Below are 22699 nucleotides of genomic sequence, written 5' to 3' on the forward strand. Positions count from 1 at the left end.
CACTGATTTGACACACATCAAATCTGTTTAAATCCATCAGTGCATATTGACACTAAATAACACAAACTCACTGGTCACCTTTGCAGGATGGGAGGGAATCAATTCATGCAACAGTGACATATACACTCCCAAACACAAACCTAACCTGAATCAGATTTAGGCACGAGCTCTAACCGCCAATTTATAGAAATATAATGAATAGGAAAACATGTTTAAATGACACAACTGGGAGACAATGCGAACAGCAAAATCCAGACTGTAGGAAATTTTACAGGACAAACAACCTGATTTATTCAGCAACAAAAACTAAATATACAAGAAAAACAAAAAAAGAAAGCTGAATAGGGAACCTCCAGAGTAAAGGAGAGTTAAGAAACTTATCTAGGTCTTTAGACTTACTTGGATTCTTATTCAAACAAACTGGAAAATATTGAACACTGACTTCAAAGCTGACATCAAGAAATTAATGCTAATATTTTTAAGAATGACAATGGTATAATTGCATGTTTTAAAAATCCTATCCTTGAGAGATAGATATTAAAATATCTACAGGTAAAATGTTGCAATATTGAAGTTTACCTCAAAATAATTTGCAGAGTAAAGAGGGTGAGGCTATAGGTAAAACAAGATTGGCTATGAGTTGATTGTTGAAATTGAGTGATGGGCACATTAAAAATTCATCATATTATTCTCCCTACCTTTGAATATATTTGAAAATTTCCATAATAAAACATTAAAATAAAATAATTCTGCCTGAGTTTAAATCCAAGCTCAGTCCACTGCTAGCAGAGTTACTTAACTCTTCTTGCCTCATTTGTCAAATGGGGATAATCAAAGTGCCTACCTCGCAGCATTATTTATGGAGAGTAGAAAGAGATAATAGGTATAAAACACTGAAGAGAGCTGCCCATGGCACACAGTATATGTTCAATCAACTTATCTAATGATATTACTTATTATCATTATATATCATGATGTAGATTTTATATTGAAGGGATGCTAGAAAAATATGATCTCTGCTCAACATTTAAGCAGTGGTCAATAGGTAGAAAGACTATCATTCTTAAGGGAAACTTGGAACAGCCTACCAGGGGCAGGTCTCATTACAAAATCCACCAGGAAAGGGGATTTTTCTCTGGTTCTCAGGGCAGGCAGGGTTGAGAGGACAGCAACCTTTTGCTTCTTTCTAAGTATGTCATCACTGAACTGGGAGGGTGATAAAGGACTCCCTATCCTCCCTCAAGTCTCTTGGCAAAGTGCTCTGCTGCCTAAATATGTTAAAGTCAGTGCACACATTCACTGTAGAAGATCCGAGCTACCATGATTCTTCCTAACTGAGAAAATGGCTTAAAATCCCTAACCATTATGGAAGGCAAGCTAGTTAAACGGGAGAGTCAATTAAAAATCTTTAATTTGGGCAATAAACAGATAAGCACAATTATTACATTAGTCAATGATGCCCTAGGCCAGTGCTTTCAAACTTCTCTTGTGCATGGCAGTCACCTGGGGATCTTGTTAAACTGCAGATTCCAGTTGAGTTTATGGCAGGTCCTGAAATTCTGCATGTCTAACAAGCTCCCAACTGACAATGAAGAGGCTAGTCCATGTATCATACTTGCCATAGTAAGCACTTGGTTGGCACTGGGAAATGATCTGACACATGTTTTAGTAGGACTTAGGATTCAGTGATTTGGATAATAGATAGCCAGGAAAATGTTTCATTTGAAATATTAATTGGAAGACTTCATTTCTGATTCTTTGGCTTTGGTATTTTCCATTTACCAAAATAAATGGCACATACTCCTTTTCAGGTATTAAATACCTACTACCCATCTTGGAAATCCTTTTGAGAAGAGATTTTGGGTATCAGAATGTCATCAAAGAGAAAATGGTACAATTTAATTCTCTACTAAAGTCCTCTGACCTGCTCAGCAGACCTTAGCATAATTCTAATTTTGGATTCCTTCCCCTTCCTCAGCAATGGGATGTGGGAATAAATATTTCAAGAACAGGTCAATAATTTTGTGAATTCAAAGATCGCCCAGCATGATAAAAGTCTACGTTGAAAAAGAAAGTTGGCTTCGTCCAAGTTGAAGTCTAAGAAAATGATTTTGAAAGCAACTCTTTGGCAACCTTGAGAATGATGTGCCTTGTCACAGGAGAAAGATATTTTTGAGAAGCTCTTTTATATTTATAGTTTCATTTGAACCTACATGGGAAAGGGGAGGATGAATTGCCTAGGTCCTTCTCTGTTACTGCTCAGCTACTGTGATCATGTATGCTCAACAATCCAGGTTAATTTTCCCCCCAAATTTTCATAGGAACGCTAAAATTATTGTGCTGAAAAATAGTTCTGAAAACGCAGGGTTAAAGAAAGTTTAAAAGGTCTGTTGACTGCGGATCTTCTTAGAGACCTTACCATGTTGATGTACATTGGACCTCTAAGAGGGGTCCGCAGGACACAGGTTTCCCAATCAGATTTGACCATGATCCTTGTTTTCTAAGAACTATCTCTTGAGATAAGCATTTGGCATACTCTGCCTTGAGAAATACCGATCTAGGAGAGCGGGGACGAAGTTTGTCTTATTGACTCTGAATTAACAGAATATACTAATCTCTCGTCATCTGCAAGATGGTAAAAATGGGTGTGGGTGTACAGATGGGGTAGGAAGTTTCTAGAAATCTGTTAGTAAAAACCCTTTTGGCAAGGTGAAGGTCTTATAGTCACTAGGGGTTATAGGGAAAACTAAGAAATGCCATTAATACTTATTATTTAAGATATCAAATTTCCAAACAAACCATATCTGTAGGTGCTCAAAACCCTCTCTGAGACAATGGTAAAATCTGCTACTTCTATTCCTCAGAGTTTTTATCTGTAAAATGAGGATAGTAATATCCTCTTCATAGGGTGGTTTCAAGGACTAAAAGAGACAATGTATGCAAAAGCACTGGCACATGTAAGAAGCACGGAGATGGTAAATTTGTTCTTATTATTAAAAGTGTTTTTTGTAAGCGCTTGAGGTGACACCTTCCCTTTGCTGTACAGGTCTTCAAGAAGGTGGTAGGTGGTAGGTAGGTTCACGTCAAGATCATAAGGGGGAACATTTAAAAAATATGCATGCCCGACCCCTACTCAGTCCTAGTGATAATGGGGAAGAATGCATGTATGTTTTTAAAAGTTTCTCCCTGTAGTGATGATGGTACATCTTGAACACCAGTAATATATTTGGAGCAAATTCCTAAATTGTGATTCTACATCTCCTGAAGTAGTTCTGGAGTACGTTCCTTGGAATAAAAGGTCTCTGTGGTTAAATGTTTAGAGATGCTACATACTGGTCCCTGTCCCCTCTCCTCCGTGGGGCTTATTAAAGTACCTGAGACATCTGGCAGTACTATTTGAAATATATGAAAATTTGCAACCTATTTTCTGCTTTTTGATTTTGCAACATTTTTCCTGCAACTCTCATCAATGTCTGTCCAATACATTTGAGAAATGTTATAGTAAAGAGTTAGAAGAGAATTCTACCTATATTCAGAGATCTTTTTGCGCTGACATAAGGAGAAGCAAGGTAGCAAAGAGCAGCCTAAATTCCTTCTTCTCAGGGAGCTGGCTAAGCCTACTTTTAAATTTTTTAAACTTTAATTATTTATTTATTTAAAATATTTTATTTATTTATTTGAGAGAGAGAGAGCAGGAACGGAGAGAGGGAGAAACAGACTCCCTGCTGAACAGCGAGCCTGATGTGGGGCTCGATCCCAGGACCCTGAGATCATGACCTGAGCAGAAGGCAGATGCTTAACCGACTTAGCCACCCAGGTGCCCCTGGCTAAACCTACTTTTATTCTTCCTGCCACATGCTACTTATATGTGGAAAGAATACTGAAAATGATAAATGTGTGCATTCAAGTAAGCATCTCTGTTGGTAAACTCTGGGTAATAGTCAAGGGGCCAGGGAGATGAGCTACTATGAACCTTAGGAGCTGAGACTTTTGACAAACTTGGCTTTGAATCCTGGTTCCAACACTTTCTGGCTCAGTGATCTTGGACAAGTTACTTAACCTCTCTATGCTTCTTTTCCTTATGTGTATAATGGGGACAATAATAGCCCGTCTTATTGGGGGTTTGTAAGGATAAATGAGATAATCATGCAAAGCTCTGGGTAAGGACTTCATAAAAGTGCATCATTATTATAACTATTATTATAAAAATGGAAAAACACACTTAAGCAAAGTAAGGGGGAGAATGAAGGAACAGAATAGAGAACACTAAAAACCTTGAAGCTCAAATAAATCTTCTTCCCTTCACAAATGAACATTTTTTTCTATTTTTTTGTAAGTCATTATGCCAAGTACCCTGTGAGATTTCAGGGTTAGAGTTTGAGAGAAGTTATTAAATTGGCTGGTCTACTGTACTGGAGTGTGAATGACCCTTTCATCTTGCTCTTCTTTCCAGTCAAATCCCCAACTATCTGACTAATTAACATACAAGAAACAGTTTGGGAGCTACTGCTAAAGACCAAAAGAGAAGTGGCTGGTTGAAACTCAACAACACTGTGCTCTGCCACTGGAGAGAGAGTAAAGAGGACTCAGAACAGTGTTGAGGATGTTGGGGAGGGACTGCTGAGGGGGAGGTTTGTAAGCATTGTAAGAAAATACAAGTTTCAATGCTCCCAGAGCTTTGTAAGAAAAAAAAAAAGAAAAAGAAGTAGAATAGAAAGTCTCAGAGCACTCTGCATGTAGCATGGCTGAGGTGACAATTCTGTATCTCACACACACATCCACATGTGTATGTGTGTGTGTGCGTGTGTGTGAATCGTGTGTATTTCTTATTGTGAATTATGGTTAAAGAAACTTAAAAGCCTCTGATCTAGACGGCAAGCCACAGGGCCCTGAGCCAAGAAATAGATTGCTGTACATCTAGAATGGCTTTGTGAACTTTCCCCCCGATCCTGCCCTGCTTTTTTGTAAACTCTAGGGTGATTTGGTGAATGTGGTAAGGACAAGCAAAGGAGAGAGAACTCAGACACCACACACCAGTGCAGTGACTGACTCAGGTGGAGCCTGGAGACCAATGGAAAGACTGAACCTGCAAAATAATAAGACAGAGCAGATGGCAGCAAAGTGGTCATGGTGGTTTCCATGCCCAGGGTAGTAAGTACCGCTGAGGTAGCAGTAATAGTCCATTTATTGTGGGCCTACTATGCACCAAAAACCCTATATTTTGTTCCTTACTTTCTTTATCTCCTTTGAATCTCACAGCAGAACTAGGCGAGAACTACGTAGAGATGAGAGAACAGGCTTCTGAGGACTGAGTCAACCATACCAAAGAGATTTTTCGAGAACTATTCATCCGGTGCTTGGAGAGAGGCAAAGTGAGGTATAAGAAGTTGTCTTCTCTCAAGAAGTTTCAATCTAGATAACTGAACTCTAGCTTATAAGAATCTCTGAGGAATGAAGCACTTGCCTTCTTTCCTCTAAATCCCTGACTCATCTAATTTCTCTCCTGCCAAAGGCTGGCAGAGTGAAGAAACTGATAGATTTTTTATTCTTTTCCATGGACAGAAGAAGGAAGGGAAAAATGAAGGGGTGAAATCGGAGGAGGAGATGAACCATGAGAGACTATGGATGCCAGGAAACAAATTGAGGGTTTTAGACGGGAGAGGGGTGGGGGGATGGGGTGGCCCAGTGATGGGTATTAAGGAGGGCACGTACTGCATGGAGCACTGGATGTTATACACAAACAATGAGTCATGGAACACTACATCAAAAACTAATGATGTAATGTATGGTGACTAACATAATAAAAAATAAAAAAAATAAAAACCAACACCTTCAAGGGGAATTTTAATCAAAAATTTCAAATTTTCACCCCCCGTTTCAATTTATCAACACATATTGCCTCTGAACACCACTGACATTTACTGCCAGCTATTTACTGGTCTCTTACTATGTGTCTACCTTCATGCTAAATAATTCCTATACATGTCCTTTAGTCTTCAGAATCACCCTAATGGAGAAGGTACTATTTTTGTACCCATTTTCCAGATGATGGAATAAAGATGTGAGAGAGTAGTAACTTGCCTGAGGTAAGAATATTACTAAATGGTGGGGTTGCCTTTGAGTTCAGTTCTGTCAGCTTCCAGAGCCTGGGCTCTTAACCACCAAACAGTAATGACTTCCCTATGATGTCCATAGTACCATGCATGTAAGTGTGGGGGTTAACTAAAACTGTTGATGATCATTCCCTGTTTCTCTAGGAGGGAAGGTAAGATGTACACAAGTGGAAAAACAGTTAACAGTACCTTCCTGTAGCTTATGCTCTCGTCAAAGTAGTACTGGAGAAGATTCAGGGAGGGAGAGGAGCTGGGCAGGATGGGCAGGGACTGCATAAGCATGGAAAAGTGGGTTAGTCCCAAGGGTAACTGAACAGATATTAGATTCCTTGGTTTAGACCAAAGACCACAGTTTCCTTAATAGAGTGGGCCCCCATTTAGGCATTCTGAGGCTTTCAGCAAGTTATTTAACTTTCCTACGACTGTTTCCCCATCTTTGATAAGGGGATAATATCCATTAAGAGGCTTGCTGGGAAGATTAAGTATACCTAAGTGCTTGGGAAAAAGAGGCATCCCCTACTCTCTCCTCCAGCTACCAGATTAAGTTCAATTTTCCAGTAGAGTTGGCTTGCTTCTTCCCTTTGACCTTACTTTTGAAGATCTTAGAAAGAGCCTTACCTGCTCTGAGAAGCCCTTCACAACACGTCTTTGTTTGAGGTTTGTCTCTCCATCCAGGTTGGCAGTTTCCAGGTGGCAGATCCCGCTGGGGTCTGAGGAGAAGAGGAGGAGTATGTCTGCTGGGATGATCTCATTGCATTTCATTTGGATGAAGTCTCCCACACGCACATCCTTCCAGCACTTCTGCATGTAGCTCCGCTCTTTTCTTGGGTGGGAGAACAACAGTGAATTTTAAGGTTCTCTAGAAAATTAATAAGTGAATGGAGGAAGGTCCCACCTGTGCCTAAATATCCCCCAGGCAACTTGTCACAAGATTGTTTGGTATTCTACCTTGCCTCGAATGACCACCATCATAACTTTCTGGAAAAGCTTAGCATGGCCTATAGAATCCCACTAGTAGAAGATCTGTCCTCATGATCATTTAGAGTTTTGATTGACTGTTGGCTGTAGACTAGGTACTGTGCTCAGCCTTGCTTCCTAGCAGAAGAAAAAAAATTAAAGAAGAAGGTGACTACATAGTCATATTACTATAGTACTCTTAATATATATCATTTTCCAGAGTAGCCAGTTATCACTGTAGAAGGCAGGGTTGCAAGGAAAGATTGTTTAGGAAAGATTGTTTCTGATTAGGAGAGGAAAGTGGCAGTAGGAAAGTGAGGATAAAAACCATTGTGTAGGAAGATCTGGGGTGGTGCTGAAATGGAAAACTCTAGGCAGTCAGGGAATTAGAAAGACAGCACCAGGAAGTCAAACTCAGATATAACAGTGGCAGCAATAATCACAAATGTAGCATTTCTACTGTGCCAAGCACGAGGGATAGTTAATATTTATTTGCATAATAGCCCACTGGAATGGATAATGTTAGACCCAGTTCACAGATGAGGAAATTGAGGGTCCAAGAAAAATTTCCCAGGGTCTTATAAAAACATCTGAAACCTGAGCCCAGAGCCAACTTGACACCCAACCCCACAATTTTCACTGCTTGGAGATCCTACCTTCTCAAAAGTATTCCCCTCTCTCCTCAGGTCGCAGGTGTATGGCAGCCTCAGTTTTTGCACCACCAGCAAAAGGACTCCCTACTACCCAAGTCAAGACATTCCATTTCAAGGAGCTCTCATCTTAGAAATTCTTCCTTCTACTTAGCCAAATATTGAACTAGTTCTGCTCTCCTGATTTATTCCATCTTCTACCATTTTGTAGATATTTTAAGGCATTCATCAGGTATTCCCAGAAGACTTTGGACTTGCTGAGTCAAATTTAACTTTCCAAGTGCCCTTTATTGCTCTTGTATGACAGTTTCAAGACCTGTCCTGAGGTGTGGACTGTTTTGTCTAAGGCTGTATTTGGAAATGTTCCTCTTTAAATATGGGATTTGGAAACAAACCAATATTCTACACATGGTCTTTTCAGCTGAGCCCAGCTGGCTTACAGCTGGATGCCTCTGAGCCCAACCAGGCCTAGGGAGGCAGGCTCTCCTTCGCTGTTTTTCTCCACCGGTGCTGAGCCCCTCTGGGCATGTTAATGATTCTGTTTCTGTTGGAATCTGGGTGCCCTGGCCATGACAAGACTCTCTTTCACAGAAAAAGAGATGTGACTGGAATTTTGCTTTTCTTTTTTGACTTCATAAAAGTCCCTAAGGTGGATAAGGGTTTGAGTTCTTCTTTCCTTCTTTGGTGCCCTCTGGAGAACCCCAAACAAGCCCTCCTAAGACTCTATTGTTCTTGTCATAAAAGATCCATGCAGAGGACTCCCCTAATCCCCTGAGTGTGCTTTCATCTGGAAGGCCAATCAAGGGAAGGTCTGATCTGAGTCTATAAGATAACCAGGGACATTAGTATTGGGGAGCATCTTGCCATGCTAAAGACCCACACGTTCCTGTGGCTCTAGAAACACAGTAAAGAAGCCACCGGTATAATCAGTCCATGGGCAGCATCATCCAAATGACTAATGAGACCACTTCTGAGGGTTTGGGGAGCAATGCATCTGTAGCATTTTAGTAATAGTGCTTCTTTCCATGGAAAGACATTTAACACATTTCTAAACACTTTTTGATTCCATCAGCTTATTTTATCACTTATTTTTCCTGTAAAGAATAGGAACAGTACGCCCTGTATTTTTTTCTCAGTGGCATTTCAGAAATATACTTATCTGTTTGTTTATTGATATATTTAGGGTGGCTACTCCTCCATCAGGGATGTGAATATTACTGTCAAATAATTCATTGTCCTTCTGCTGATTCAGGGAAGGATTTGTTTTTTCTTCAGAGTAGCCCTGAGAACACCTGTTAAATGTTCAAGTATAAGGCTACTTAAAGGAACTGGAATGGCCCGTACTCTCCGTGGGAGAAGGAATCTCACAGGGTCAAAGAAAGATTGTCCTTCTTATTGCTTTTGTTGTTGTTGTTCTTTTTGAGGGGGTGCTTAAAACAAAACAAAAAAATTCCTAAATATTGCAGCAAGATTGCTCCAAGGAATAAAGGATTATCACTCCACTTGCACACATTCTTCCCCAGCTTTGACTTCTGTGTCCTATCAGATAATGCCTTTGGGGATGGTGGGTATCAGTTGATTCCTATAATCTCAACACTCTGTCTGGTATTTGAAATTGAGTTTAGTGAAAATGCCTTTGACTCTGAGCATTATCCTGATTGCCAATACTTCCAGAGCACACTGGTTCAGAAGATTTGCAAATGCTAGTTGGGATTGCTGCATACATAGGCATATCAGAGGCAAGGCCAACATACCCTTATCCTTGAACACAGAATCTCATTTTTCCCTCTTTTTTTTTAAATAAAAAGATTTTATTTATTTATTTGACAAAGAGAGAGAGAGCGAGCACAAGCTGGGGGAGCAGCAGAGAGAGAGGGAGAAGCAGGCTCTCCACTGAACAGGGAACCCGATATGGGGCTTGGTCCCAGGACCCTGGGATCATGACCTGAGCTGAAGGCAGACGCTTAACTGACTGAGCCACCCAGGCGCCCCTCATTCTTCCTCCTTCTAGTAAAGGACTCCACTGCTTATTATGGGATCTGGGTTATTAAGGTGATGGAAGATGGAAGGTTATGGAGATGAGCTTATGGCATATGCATTTTTATAAGCAGTCACTTCTGTGAGCTGGGCTGAAGTTTTGTCAATTCCCATTGGGATGATACGTATAATGAGGTCAGGGAGCCACCCAAGATGCTGTAAGTCAGACCAGTCTCTGATTTCTATTATTCATCAGAGCTTAAGGAAGTCACTGCCTTACTAGTAACAATCACTTCTGTCTTTCCTTTAGGTTAATCCTCTCTTCCTTAGGATGATGTGTGGCAGTAAAGAAAAATTCTTAGTCCCTGTTGTAGGCATACCCTCCCTTAAGAAAGAGACTGTCCATCTTTGTGAGTGTGCACCTCAAACAGAGGCACATATACCTTGAGGCACACAGCCTATTACATGTGTCTGGGATAATGAAGCTACAGAATCAACATGATTTTGGGATGGTTTTAAAAAACGTGTGTGTGTGTGTGTGTGTTTGTGTGTAGGGATATGGTTTAGTAATTTAGCTGGTACATAATTTGATGAATTATATTTATATTAACCCAAACATAGTTATGTTATAGAATCAGAGTCAAATTTTAAAGGAATTTTGGGGGATAAAAAATGAGACATCAGGGTAAAAAATGAGACATTTCATTCTTTCACTTGGCCGCTTAGCGCTGGTCTCTTGGTCCTCTGGGTCCATTTTGTCTCCCCAACAGTAAAGAGTATGAGTATGTCTGTGGAAAAGGCAAGGATGCACAGCCCAAGGGGGTCCAGCCAGAGGAAGTGATGAGTGGCTGAATCCAGTTGACGCGGAAAAGCAGCGTGCCCCTGCATTGAGTGACACCCAGATGTGTCCAGCAGCTGGCTGGGTGCCACCTGAGGAAGTCATTTGGAACAGCTGCCTCAGGTGGATGAGTCCATACGCTCTTGATCACCTCCCTGCTCCGTGAGTCACACCTGGGAACCAACTGCTATTTTAGTTTCATGGGATGTTCACTGCTGTTTAAAAATAAGACAAATCAACATGGCTTGGGATGAAGACTCCATCTGGCAGATTCTGCTTCAAGGAGAAATTAAGTGGTGCTGTGCTAAATGGCTTTCTGAGAGGAGACGGGGCTTATTAAGAGGGAAATAAACAGCAAGAGAGGTTTGTAGCCAACTGGATGCCATGGGGAAGCAGGTGAAAGGAGGGGAATGGGGGAGGAGAGGATGCTTAAGGCTCCATTTCTCAAGTGTGTGGGTTTTACAAAAAGAGTTTCAAGGAACTAGAGTAGAGAGGATTTATCAGGAGGTTTAGTTGTCTGTGGGACTTCTTATACAAAACAGGATGATGAGCTTCCTTCTAGAAGCTTGAATGCCAGACATAGAATGGTCAGCATTACTACCCCAGGGTGAAAGAGGAACGCCAGGAAGAATGAATGTAGTGTAGGGGTTAAGAGTGGGTTTGAACTCCAGCTTCACAGCTTATTACCCATGTGACCCTGGGCAAGTTATTTAACCTCGTGGAGCCTTTGTTTTTTCAGTTGACAGTAATGTGTGCACTTGCCTCAGAGGGTTGTTGAAAGGATTGGTGACATGACCCATGAAAGGGACTGAGTTCAGGGCTTTGCACTTGGTAAGTACTCAATAAATACAAGCTTCTTTGATGATGATGATGACGACGACGACGACGACATGATTATTAATATCATGGTGAGTGCTAACCCCCTGCTCTGCCAGCCCTAGCACTCTCTCCTTCATGCAGTTGGGACACCCATTTTATGCCCATGATTGCCTTTTATGGTGTGGGCCCAGCTATACAATATACAAACACAGGACTGGCTACTGGCACAAACTCCCAGAAAAGTATATCCTTAAAATCAGTGCTGCCCAGCAAGTTCATTTGCAGATGTTGACACACTGATTCTAAAGTTGATATAAAGAAGCAAAAGACCCAGAATAGCCAACACTATTAAAGGAGAACAAAATTGGAGGACTATTGCTACCTGACTTCAGGACTTCAAACTGCAGTAATCAAGACAGTGTGGTATTAGTGAAAGAAAAGATAAACAGATCAATGGAACAGAAGAGAGAACTCAGAAATAGACACATATATAATCAACTGATCTTTGACAAAGGACCAAAGACAATACAATGGAGCAAAGATAGTCTTTTCAACAAATGGTGCTAGAACTGGATGTCCACAGACAAACAAATGAATTTAGACACAGACCTTACACTCTTCCCCCATATTAACTCAAAATGGATCATAGACCTAAATGCAAAACACAAAACTATAAGACTTTTAGAAGTTAACATAGGAGAAAATCCAGATGACCTTGTGTATGGTGATGACTTTTTAGATACAACACCAAAGGCACTATCCATGAAAGAAGTAATTGATAAGCTGGACTTCATTAAAATTAAAAACCTCTGCTCTGCAAAAGGAAATGTCAAGAGAATGAGAACACAACCACAGACTAGGAGAAAATACGTGTCTTACAAAAGACACATCTGATAAAGGACTGTAATCCAAAATATACAAATAACTTAAAACTCAACAATAAGAAAATAAACAACCCAATTAAAAAATGGGCAAAAAAGCTGAACAGACTCCTCACCAAAGGAGATATACAGTTGGCAAATAAGTATATGAAAAGATGTTTTGGATCATATGTCATCAGAGAAATGCAAATTAAAACAATAAGAAACCACTACATACTTATTAGAGCAGCCAAAATCCAGAATTCTGACAACTCTGAATGCTGGCAAGAATGTGGAACAATAAGGACCCCTATTCATTGCTGGTGGGAATGTGAAATGGTACAGCCATTTTGGAAGAAAGTTCAACAGTTTCTTACAAAACTAAACATACTTTTATCACATAATCCATCAATCATGATCCTTGGTATTTACCCAGAGGAGTTAAAAACTTATGTCCATACAAAAACTTGCACATGGATGTTTAGAGCAGCTTTATTCATAACTGCCAAAATTTGGAAGCAAGCAAGATGACCTTCAGTAGGTAAATGGACAAACTGTGGTATATCCAAACAATGAAAATATTAATCAGCACTAAAAAGAAATGAGGTATCAAGCCCCCAAAAGACAGAGAGGAACCTTAAATGCACATTACTAAGTGAAAGAAGTCAATATGAACAGGCTACATATTGTTTGATTCCAACTATGTGACATTCCAAAAAGGCAAAACTATGGAGACATAAAAAGATCAGGGGTTTCCAGGGGTTGGAACGGGGTGGGATGGGGAAAGATGTAAAGACAGAGCACAGAGGATTTTTAAGGCAGTGAAATGATTCTGTAGGACACGATAGTGATGGATACATGTCACTATACATTTGTCCAAATGCACAGAATATGTAGCTACCAAGAGTGAGCTGTAATGTAAACTATGGACTTCGGGTGATTATGATGTATTGTGACAAATGTAGCACTCTGATGGGGGATGTTGATCAGGAGGAAGGCTACGCCTGAGTGGGGGCTAGGGGTATATGGGAAATCTCTGCACATTTCCCTTAATTTTGCTGTGAATCAACCTAAGACTGCTCTAATAAAAAATAAAGTCTTAATAAAAAACAAGCAAACAAACAACAAATCAGGACTGAAGGGATTTGATGGATTTTCAGTTCTATTCCTATTATTCAGGTAAGGAGACTGAGGCTAGGAGTGACCTGGCCAAGGTACACAGTAACAAAGTTTGCACTGGAACCTCTACCCTTTCCATGGTGCCAAAGGAGAGACCCAGGGCCCTGTGGCTGGCTCAGGAATCCTTGCAATGCCCAACTGTTTTGCCAGTGGTGTGTCGAGGCGAGGCAGTACCAGGGAGTGGTTAAAAGCTTTGGAGTCAGGTGAGCCTGATTTGAAACCTGGAACTATTTCTTACATGTGGTGTTGCCCTGAATCCACTGCTTAACTGTCTGACCCTCAATTTATTCATCTATCAAATAGGACAACTAAAATATATTCTATAGGTTATAGTGAGAGCTAACTAAAATAATATACGAGAAGTGTTTAATGACTGCACAGCAAATGGCGTTTACTGCTGCTATGATTATCATTGTAGTTATTATTAGCTTGGAGCAAACAGGGTCACTGCTGTGGAGACAGTAGACTAGAGACAGTGTAAGTCTATTTTTATCATCTCATATGAATGAGGTGTTTTCTTTTTTTTTTCCCCCCCGGGGGAGGAAACTGGCAAGAGGGTATAGAAGATTTGAAAAGGGACAAAGGGATAAAGGGTTGTGTGGCCTCTGTCCCTGACCTGGCTCCAGGAAATGGAACAGAAGCTAAAGCAGTTATATTAAAGACAGCCTGAGCCTGGGTCATGAGTGCCCCCTGCCTGGCTATTCCTTGCCCTCTGCATCCACCTGTCAGCTACAGACCAGAGTGACAGGGCTTCAGGCTTATAGGACTAAGAAAAGTACCAGAAGGGGACAGTGGAGGCCAGAGGAGTGGTAGGATACCTTGATTTCTGCCTTGGCTGGAAATACTGGGGGACACTGTGATATTCCCTATATCTAAGGATGCTTGGGCATATCTGGGGAGACTTGAAATTAGGGTGGGAGGACATGTCCCAAATCAGCAGTTTGGGGCTAAGTATCACTGGGGTATATGTATTAATGTGACCTCACCTAGAGGCCAACGAGGCCTAACAAAACCAGTCACATTTTTTATTAAAGTCTTTCTTTATACTGAGAGTCCCAGCTTTGTATTGAAGCTCCAAGGGGTAGTCCACTCCTTGACCTCTTTGTGCACGTGACTGTCACACACAGAAAGCAGAAATGAGCACGGAAAGGCACAAAGCAGTGATGGCCATGGAAACACCATGCTTGAGGACAAGAGACTCACGAGGGCAATCCATCAAGGTCACATTCACAGATTAAGGAGAAGCAGCCTGGAGGTACTAAAAGCATGAGATGTTACCCCAAATGCCCTCCCTCGAGCCTCTGCATATCCAAATGCTACCTTTCACTTCACGGCTGGGCACTGAACATCAGTGGTGCACCTCTCTTTGCCCCATTTCCTGATATACTGTGGTCTTATTTCCTAACTGATGTATCTTTTACTTTCAACAATGTAATAAAATTGTGGAGAGCTAGGATGACCCCTGAGCCTTATATTTCTGTTCCTACATAGGGTCTGGTGGGGATGACTAGCATATGGGGAAGTGTTTGGTAAATATTTAGTAACTGATTCTGTGTAGATTTGTCTTGAACATGAGGCAGCAGAAGGGAAGCTTTTCCTAACCTTTAGCCATTTTAACATCCAATCTATCTCTTTTGGTTATGGACTCACTGGAGGAGACTTCTGGTAATATACAATACAACACAACACAACACAACATAATATGCTTATCTATCTTCAGTCCAGCACTTAAGCTACATTACTATTTAGCTGCCTAATAATGAAACAACTTTTATTATTACCATTATCTCCATTTCACAGATGAGAAAGCAGGCCCAGAAAGGTTATCTAACTTGCGTAAGGTGACATAGGTGTGTCTACCAGGACATATAAGTGACAGCCATGGGAGCTTCATGGCTTGATGTGGTCTCTTGGTTCTATTTGGGAGTGAGGTATGAAGCAGATGAAGCCTCAGAAGCTGGTGACCTAAACAACTGGAGCTGGGTTGAAAATAGGAGCCTCACCTTTTAGAATTGTGAGCTCCTTAACAGAAGCTATAAATCCTCACCTGCCAAAATATAAATCATGCCTGTTGACATGAGGGCAGAGCTTCAGGGACACCTGGGTTCTTGTTTTATGACTCTTCCATCCATTGAGTTTTGGAGAAGACCTAATGCATTCCATCCTGAAATAACAAGTTGAATTGGCCCAAATAGTTTATGGCCTTCTGTGAGCTCAGGGGAGGCAGTGGGAATAGGGTGGGTGCTTGTAAAATTGACGCTTCAGAGCCGAGCCTAGTTTGCTGATGCCAAATGCAGAGCAAAGATGTGTGGGATGGACGCAATGGGCTGCTGATCTGTAAACTCCTGCCAGGGGTGCTTTTCATGGTCATGCTTCAGATGACACTAGATGTTTCTCTGTTGTCTGCATTTTTCAGATTCTTCCCTCAGGCCCATTTTGTTACGTTCAAGAGCTTGGAGTTCAAGTTCTTTAGCTAAAGAGTTTGTCTTCTCTCATGTGGTTTCAAATGCCAGCCAATGGCATTTCTTCCTTAATCCCCTTGGGCCAAGCTCCTGGTAACTCCTGGCTATCAAGATTAGAGAACTCTCTTCAGCAATATTTTAGCTAACATTTTCTGAATGCTACTGAATGTCAGGCACTATGCTAAGCATTTTACATACATTCTCTCATTTAGTACCCACAGCAACCTGGGGAGATAGTTTTAGAGTGAAGGTGTGTTTATGTGTCTTGATGTTAGAATAACCCTGGCAAAGCCTGAATTCTGTCTTATCAACCATCTCATCTCCTTTGGGTTTCCCAAAGAGCTGTTATTTAGAGGAAATAATAGTGAAATAGGTCCCAAACAGCTGCCTTATTAATAGCTACACAAATAAGATATTCTAATGCATGCTCTATGTTAGAAGTTGGGTTGGACAAAGTGCCCTTGGCTCTGGGCTAATTGAGGCCATCTGGATCCTTTGCCTGAATATAAGTGTTGGTGTGGGTGTGCTCAGGTACGCTGTGAAAAGGGAGGAGGGGGAAAGAGGGCTAGGTTCCAGAGGGGTTTCTTAATTTCAGGTTTCAAATTCTGCCACAGAGAATACAAATGAGAGAGCAGAGCCTTGTTTTTCAACACTAAAATAAGTGATTCCTGCCTTGCGTGTGTGGGGAGTGTAGCATGAAAGTTAAAGACTCAGGCTGGGCCTGGCAGTGAAAAAATTAGAGTTGAAGTCACTGGAAATTAAGAAAAAAATTACTTAGTACTACTTATGGTGCAGACAGGGAGTTAAACAGTTTATAAAGATGATCTCATTCCATCCACAGGACCCTAAGAATTAGGTGCTAGTACTGTTCCCACTTTACAGAGGTTGAAAGGAAGGCTCAAGTGATCAAGTCACTACATATAGTCCCAGCTGTAGTAAGTGGCAGTTCTGGGACAATCCTAGGTCTGAGGCCAAAGTCCTTGATGCCAAGCATCCAGTAAGAGGTCACATTTTAAATGCCATTGTTGAGACTCATTTTTCCTCCTCCTTTGGCACGCACTGTATAGTTGTTTCTATAGCTCTGTTATTTTCAAGCCCCCTTGCATGTCAACTGTGCGTCTTTTCACAAAATATACCATAGAGATTATGATCACTATTTAAAGATGAGGCAAATGGGGCCCCAACTGCTTCAGTGGCTTCACTGGGATCACACTGTATGTTAGGGGCAGACCCAGATCAGGACTTCTGGTTTCCGCATTCTCAGGCTTTCCAGTGGGGGCTCTGCATGACAGGCGACTGACATACAAATAAAACAGGTTGCCCACCAGGCTTCTTTCTTCCCAGGAGAGCCGGCCACCGCTGGGAAATCAGGCCCTCAGTGCCATGCTGTCCGAAGACTGGCTACTCTCTGTAGCATCTGTTATAGAAGCTACCTGACTTCCAAGAAGGTATTAGTAAAAGAGCCAGAATTTTAAAATTTCTAATCTGAGCCATGCTTCTAAATTTCTGACATTTCTTGATCCCGGTCTTTTGATGCCAGCAGAAGTCACACATTCAACCTTTAGTTGACACATGAACAGGCTATGAGCTAAAATGTGTTTCCTCTGCCTGTTTAAATGCTGCTCATATTCTGATGCCTCCTGAAATGTCACCTCTTCAGAGAAGCCTTCCCTGGGCCTTGATGTGTTCTGCAGGCAGATGCATCCCCTCATCCCCTTAATGACTGTGGCCCTTTGTACATAGGCATGGGACACTGTGGCTGTTTACAAGTTCCTTGTGATCACTGGACTGAGAGCCCCTGGGGTATACTCAGGGTCACTAGATCCCGAATGAACATTTGGGAACAAATGAGTGCTCAGCTGCTGCTGAGACACTGGAGGGCTTTAGTTTCATTATAATATGGGGATGAACCCCATCATAGATCTCAGTTCACACCCGTGCTTCCTTATTGCATGTTTTCTGAATACAAATAAAAATTTACTAAGCCTACTAATGGAAGGATAGAAATCTCTTGCTGGGTATGGTTCCTAGATTCATTAAACTGAGCCCTGGGAGAAAGCAAGCTAATACAATTCTGAAGCTAATCTCTTCTTGAAGTCATTCCATAAATCTGATTAATGGGTCACCTTTAGACAACAAGCACAGTTGCTATATTAAAAGAAAATGCTCTAATAGGATTGTAATTCTGTTAACAAGGCTTCTGCTGTTTGCAAAAGGAGTCTCTCACAGTATAAACAAGTCTGGGCTGCATGATGCATGGGATTGGGTTGAGCAACATTCTAAGGGCCCTAGTATTCAATTACACTCGTGTGTATGTGTATACACACACACACACGCATCATTTCTCAAATGTGTGAATCTGAGACAAAATGGATAGAGCTAGTGCTTGAGATATAAGCTCTTATGTTGTTCTCAAAAAACAAATTGTCCTCTTGGACCTTGTATTCTTTGCCTGACATCCTATCATGTGTCATCGATATTTGGCAAAAGGAAATGTCCTTCAGCATCCATCAATTAAGGTAATAACTAACACTTACCTAGAATTTCCTAGCTTCCTATTCTGGGGTCTTTTATAGAATCAATCCACTTCAGAGTTGGAAGAACCTTACTGATATATAGTACAGAATGTCCCCAAGAGTATATGCTCCTGTTAATATGTGCAAAGCAATTTACAAAAAGTCTAGGTTCAAAAATATTTTAAGATGATGGTATTGAGTACATAGAGGTGGCCTCTCCAATATCTGTTCCCCCTTCTCTTAGAAACTACCTTTTTTTTTTTTTTTTTTTTTTTTTTTACATTGGGTTTTACATCTTGTCTGGGTAGCACATATGCTTTCAGGGAAATTGTCTTCATGCTAAACTGTGGTTTAGTTAAATTTAGTTCACATAATCCCATCTCCTGCTCACAGATATTGGTTCAGGGATGGGCATGTGACCCATTGGGGTCACTGAGGTGTGAGAAGGGTCTGGAAAGTAAGCTTCCTTGACCTTGCAAGAATGCTCCCAGAAGTGCCTTTCTTTTTCCCTTTGTGAGTTACCACATGTAGATATGAAGGCTGGAGCTGCTGCAGCCATTTCATTGCCATGAGGGAAGTCTGCCTGGGACCAAGATGATTCAGAGGAGACTGAATGAAGAGTACAGCTAAGTGCTAGATCTAGAATGCAGACTGAACTATACCTGATCACCTGCCCACTGCAGAACATTTGTAGTGACTTAAACCAACAAGTCTGTTTGTTGTTTAAATTTGAGTTGGTTTCTGCTCTTTACAGCAGAGAGTATTTCAGCAGACAAACTGAGTTAAACAAAATTGGACAGGTTACTTAGGGAGGGTCCTCCTAGGACTTTTATTATGTTGATGTGCATTGTTAGATTCAAGAGAAACATCAAGTATGTCCTATTTCTCAAATTTATTTGGTTGTAGATTCTGTTCTTTCAGAGCCCATTTTACAGGACAAGATCTAGTCTGACTCCCAAGTCTTACAAAGGTAGAAACTGAGATCCAGAGATTTAAATGACTTTTCTAAGCTATTATTAGTAGTCAGTCACAGATCTGGGCCTCAAGTTTAGACCTACTGAATACCAGGCCTGCAGTCTCACTTCAAAGTCATACCCCATCGCTGCACAAAGAGGTTAAGACGTTCCCTCACTGAAGATGAATCTCAAAAGAAGAATCTAATTATTCTTTTGCAGAGACTCCAGATTCCTAGGGCTAGATACTAAAGCGAAGTTTGCAAATTAGGGGCTCACAGGCAAAATAAGAACTTTAGGCCAAACAAAATAGGTATGAAGTATTTGAAAAAATTATATTAGATTATTTCATTTAAATATCAGGTTTTTAATATAAAAATATTAACTTCTAAGTTCCTTTAATAAAATTCAGACAATCTGGCAATACTAGGTTATATTTCCACATGGTGCCCAGCTCTGCTTCCTGATATGAGAACATGGGTCCCCCTGTTTGCCACAGTGCTCACCATTCCCTAGCTCATCCTAGCACTGATGTTGAAGATCAGTTCCCATTTATTAGTACACAGATAATATTGCTTTTCTTTTTGTATCTTTTCTTTTTGTATTAGTCTTTTTGTATCTTTTCTTCTTGTAATAGTCTGTTTCATTCATTTAATTACTTGCCTGGCCCTGTAGTCAATTATTTTGCTATATTGAACAAGGTAAAATTCACCAAACTGAGATGTTAATATATGTTAGAAAAAATCTCCAAGGTTAAGTAAGTTTGGAACAACACTGAGTTAAGGATGGGCAGATTTCTTTACTGTGTCTCTTTTCTCAGTTCCCTCATGGAACATGGGTTAGAAGGGCCAATATATTATTTTTTGATCATGAATGTCTTTTTTTCAGGGACCATCTCTTTGTCACTATTATTCCACTGAATACACTTTGGGAAATACTGCTACTATAAAACCTCTTATGTCCCTCGCTGCCAGTGAACCTGTGGACCAAGGTCTTTTTTTGCTAGGATTGCTATCACCTCGGTTTTTCCCTGTTCCCTGGAAGCTATTTTGAGAAGAGAACAACAGCCTGGCCTGTGTCAGTTCCCAGCCCAGGTCAGTCTAGGGTCTGATCAACACTGAGATTATCCCCAAGAACAGGCCCATGATTCTAGGCCCATACTTAGGGCAGGGGATTTCTGGCCGATCAGGGAGAATAGGATCAGGCTAATTGAGGTCCACACTCATTCTTCCCTAAAGAACCAGTTTCCTGGCTCACCACTGTGTGTCTTCTCTGAGAAAAACAACAAAGGAGAAAAGTAGCAAACAAAAAGTGATGGGGTGGATTGGTTGACAGTCTCTTCAAAGAAAGGCAACCCGACAATTATTTTCCCTCTTTTTATAATTTTATTATTCAAAGGTGAGGAATGACTAAATCTCATCTCTAGGTGTTCAGTGTGCTAACAATCAAGACAATTAGATTTAGCTGAACACACACACACACACACACATGCTTCAGATTAACTTTTTAGACATGGAACAGTGGCCCTGCAAGCAAAGAGACCAGAAGCACATCTGATGCTGAGGGAGGGCATTGAGTTTTTTGTAGAGGTACCCTGGAGACAGATGAGTCCTTTGTATTCAATGGTCTCTTATAAACCCTTCCATCAGCCAGCTCCAAGTCGGTCACCCTCCATGTCCCTGGGGAAGAGAACCCCTCCTTTGAAGGAAGCCCCTAAATAGCTGCTGTGCACACCTTGAAGCCAGCCCCTCTCATTCTAAGAGTGACGAGAGGGACTGCAGAACATCCGCGGGGTTGGGGTTGATAAAGTCAGAGGGATGGTGCTCCTTGAAAGAGATGGACGTTTTCCTTATCTGCCAAGAAGGCAAGCCTTCCCCTGCTAGGGACTCAGTCATCAAAGGCTTCGGATTGCTAGCCCAGAAAGCGCTCAGTCAGGGCGGTTGCTCTGTAAGCCCAGACTTGACTCCCTTGCTTCTTTGTTGGCTACATGTGCAGTCATAAAGTTAAGACCTACAATAACTCTTATCTTTTTCTCTTTCACTAGAGAAGGATATGGATATGGCTGACCAAGAGAATGTCCTTTCCCTAACAACCCTCAATGGAACCTTTGTAAAACAACAGCATGTCTAAAATTACTTTAAATAATGTGGCAAGACAGGTGGTTCACCGTTTTTGCTTTTGTTGGGACAACATCAAAGAGAAATCTTAAGGAAAGCCTTGATGATGGAGCTAACATGAGTTTTACATTGAAAAATAAAGCAATTGCAGCTTGCGTACTGAGCATTTATTATATATCAGGCATAGTGTTAAACACTTCCCGATGATGCAATTCTCATGATCACCCCAGGAAGGGTTTCAGTTTTGTAGATGATAAAACGAGGCTCAGAGAGGTTGGGTCACCTGCCTAACATCATGTAGTTAATGAGTGATTTGACTCAGGCAGTGTGTCTCCAGTTCATCTAATTCAATGCTCTACTGCTCTCCTGAAAAACAGTGATGCCTCTTCTGTCCAGAGGTCTCCAAATATGCTCCAGTGTGCTCATAGTCACACTGGACTAACAGTGGATGAGAATTTATGCAAAATTCTTAAATGTTAAACATATTTGAAACACCAAAGAAAATGCCACATAATAAAGACCTCTTAATTTTAATAAACAGTGGATTCAAGGGGTGCCTGGGTGGCTCAGTCTGTTAAGTGCGTGACTCTTGTTTTTGGCTCAGGTCATCATCTCAGGGTTGGGAGATCAGCCCTGCCTTGGGCTCCGCGCTCAGTGCGGAATCTGCTTGTCCCTCTCCCTCCCTCTGCTTGCAGTCTCTCTCTCTCTCTCTCAAATAAATAAATAAATAATAAATAAGTAAATCCTTTAAAAAAATAAACAATGGATTCAAGCTTTTTTTTTTTTTAAATCTGGTTTTTGGTTTTAGATCATAATTCTGACTGTGGAGAATTAAACAGCTTCACTGAAATAAAGTAATTCTGTCTCCCTAATCCATCTCCTCTATAAACAGTAGCAGTAGTGGCAACAGTCACAGAAAGATCAGAGCTATAGGCCCACAAGATTCCCCAGTGGGTTTCCTTTACCTGCTATAGACGATACACTCTTGGTTATTGATCACTTTATCAGATTTGTACCTCCGGAGGTCTTCCCAAGCATCCTTGATGGCGGTGACCGTCAGAATGATACAGATAGGTATCATGCTCACCTCAGGCTGGAAAGCATTGACCACGGGGACAAAATTCAGAACCACAATGCCCAGAAAATAGAGATTGGCAAAGCGGTGTAGCTGTTCAAAGATGTTCTTGGGTATGAAGGACAACACGGTGTACTTGCTGGTCTTAATTTGATTCCCACAATAATGCCTGTTGGGATTCTC

The 22699-nt window shown here is 41.1% G+C and overlaps 1 protein-coding gene across 1 annotated transcript in view; it reads right to left on the reverse strand.

Annotated features, from left to right (window-relative positions):
* ATP10B (ATPase phospholipid transporting 10B (putative)) overlaps positions 1 to 22699 on the reverse strand; it is a 263147-nt gene that overhangs the window by 88877 nt on the left and 151571 nt on the right. Inside the window, 1 exon segment of the mRNA XM_078066512.1 lies at positions 6732 to 6936. Within this exon segment, the coding sequence (XP_077922638.1) occupies positions 6732 to 6936 (205 nt within the window).

Source organism: Halichoerus grypus, chromosome 2 (genome assembly GCF_964656455.1).
Source record: "Halichoerus grypus chromosome 2, mHalGry1.hap1.1, whole genome shotgun sequence".
Lineage (NCBI taxonomy): Eukaryota > Metazoa > Chordata > Mammalia > Carnivora > Phocidae > Halichoerus > Halichoerus grypus.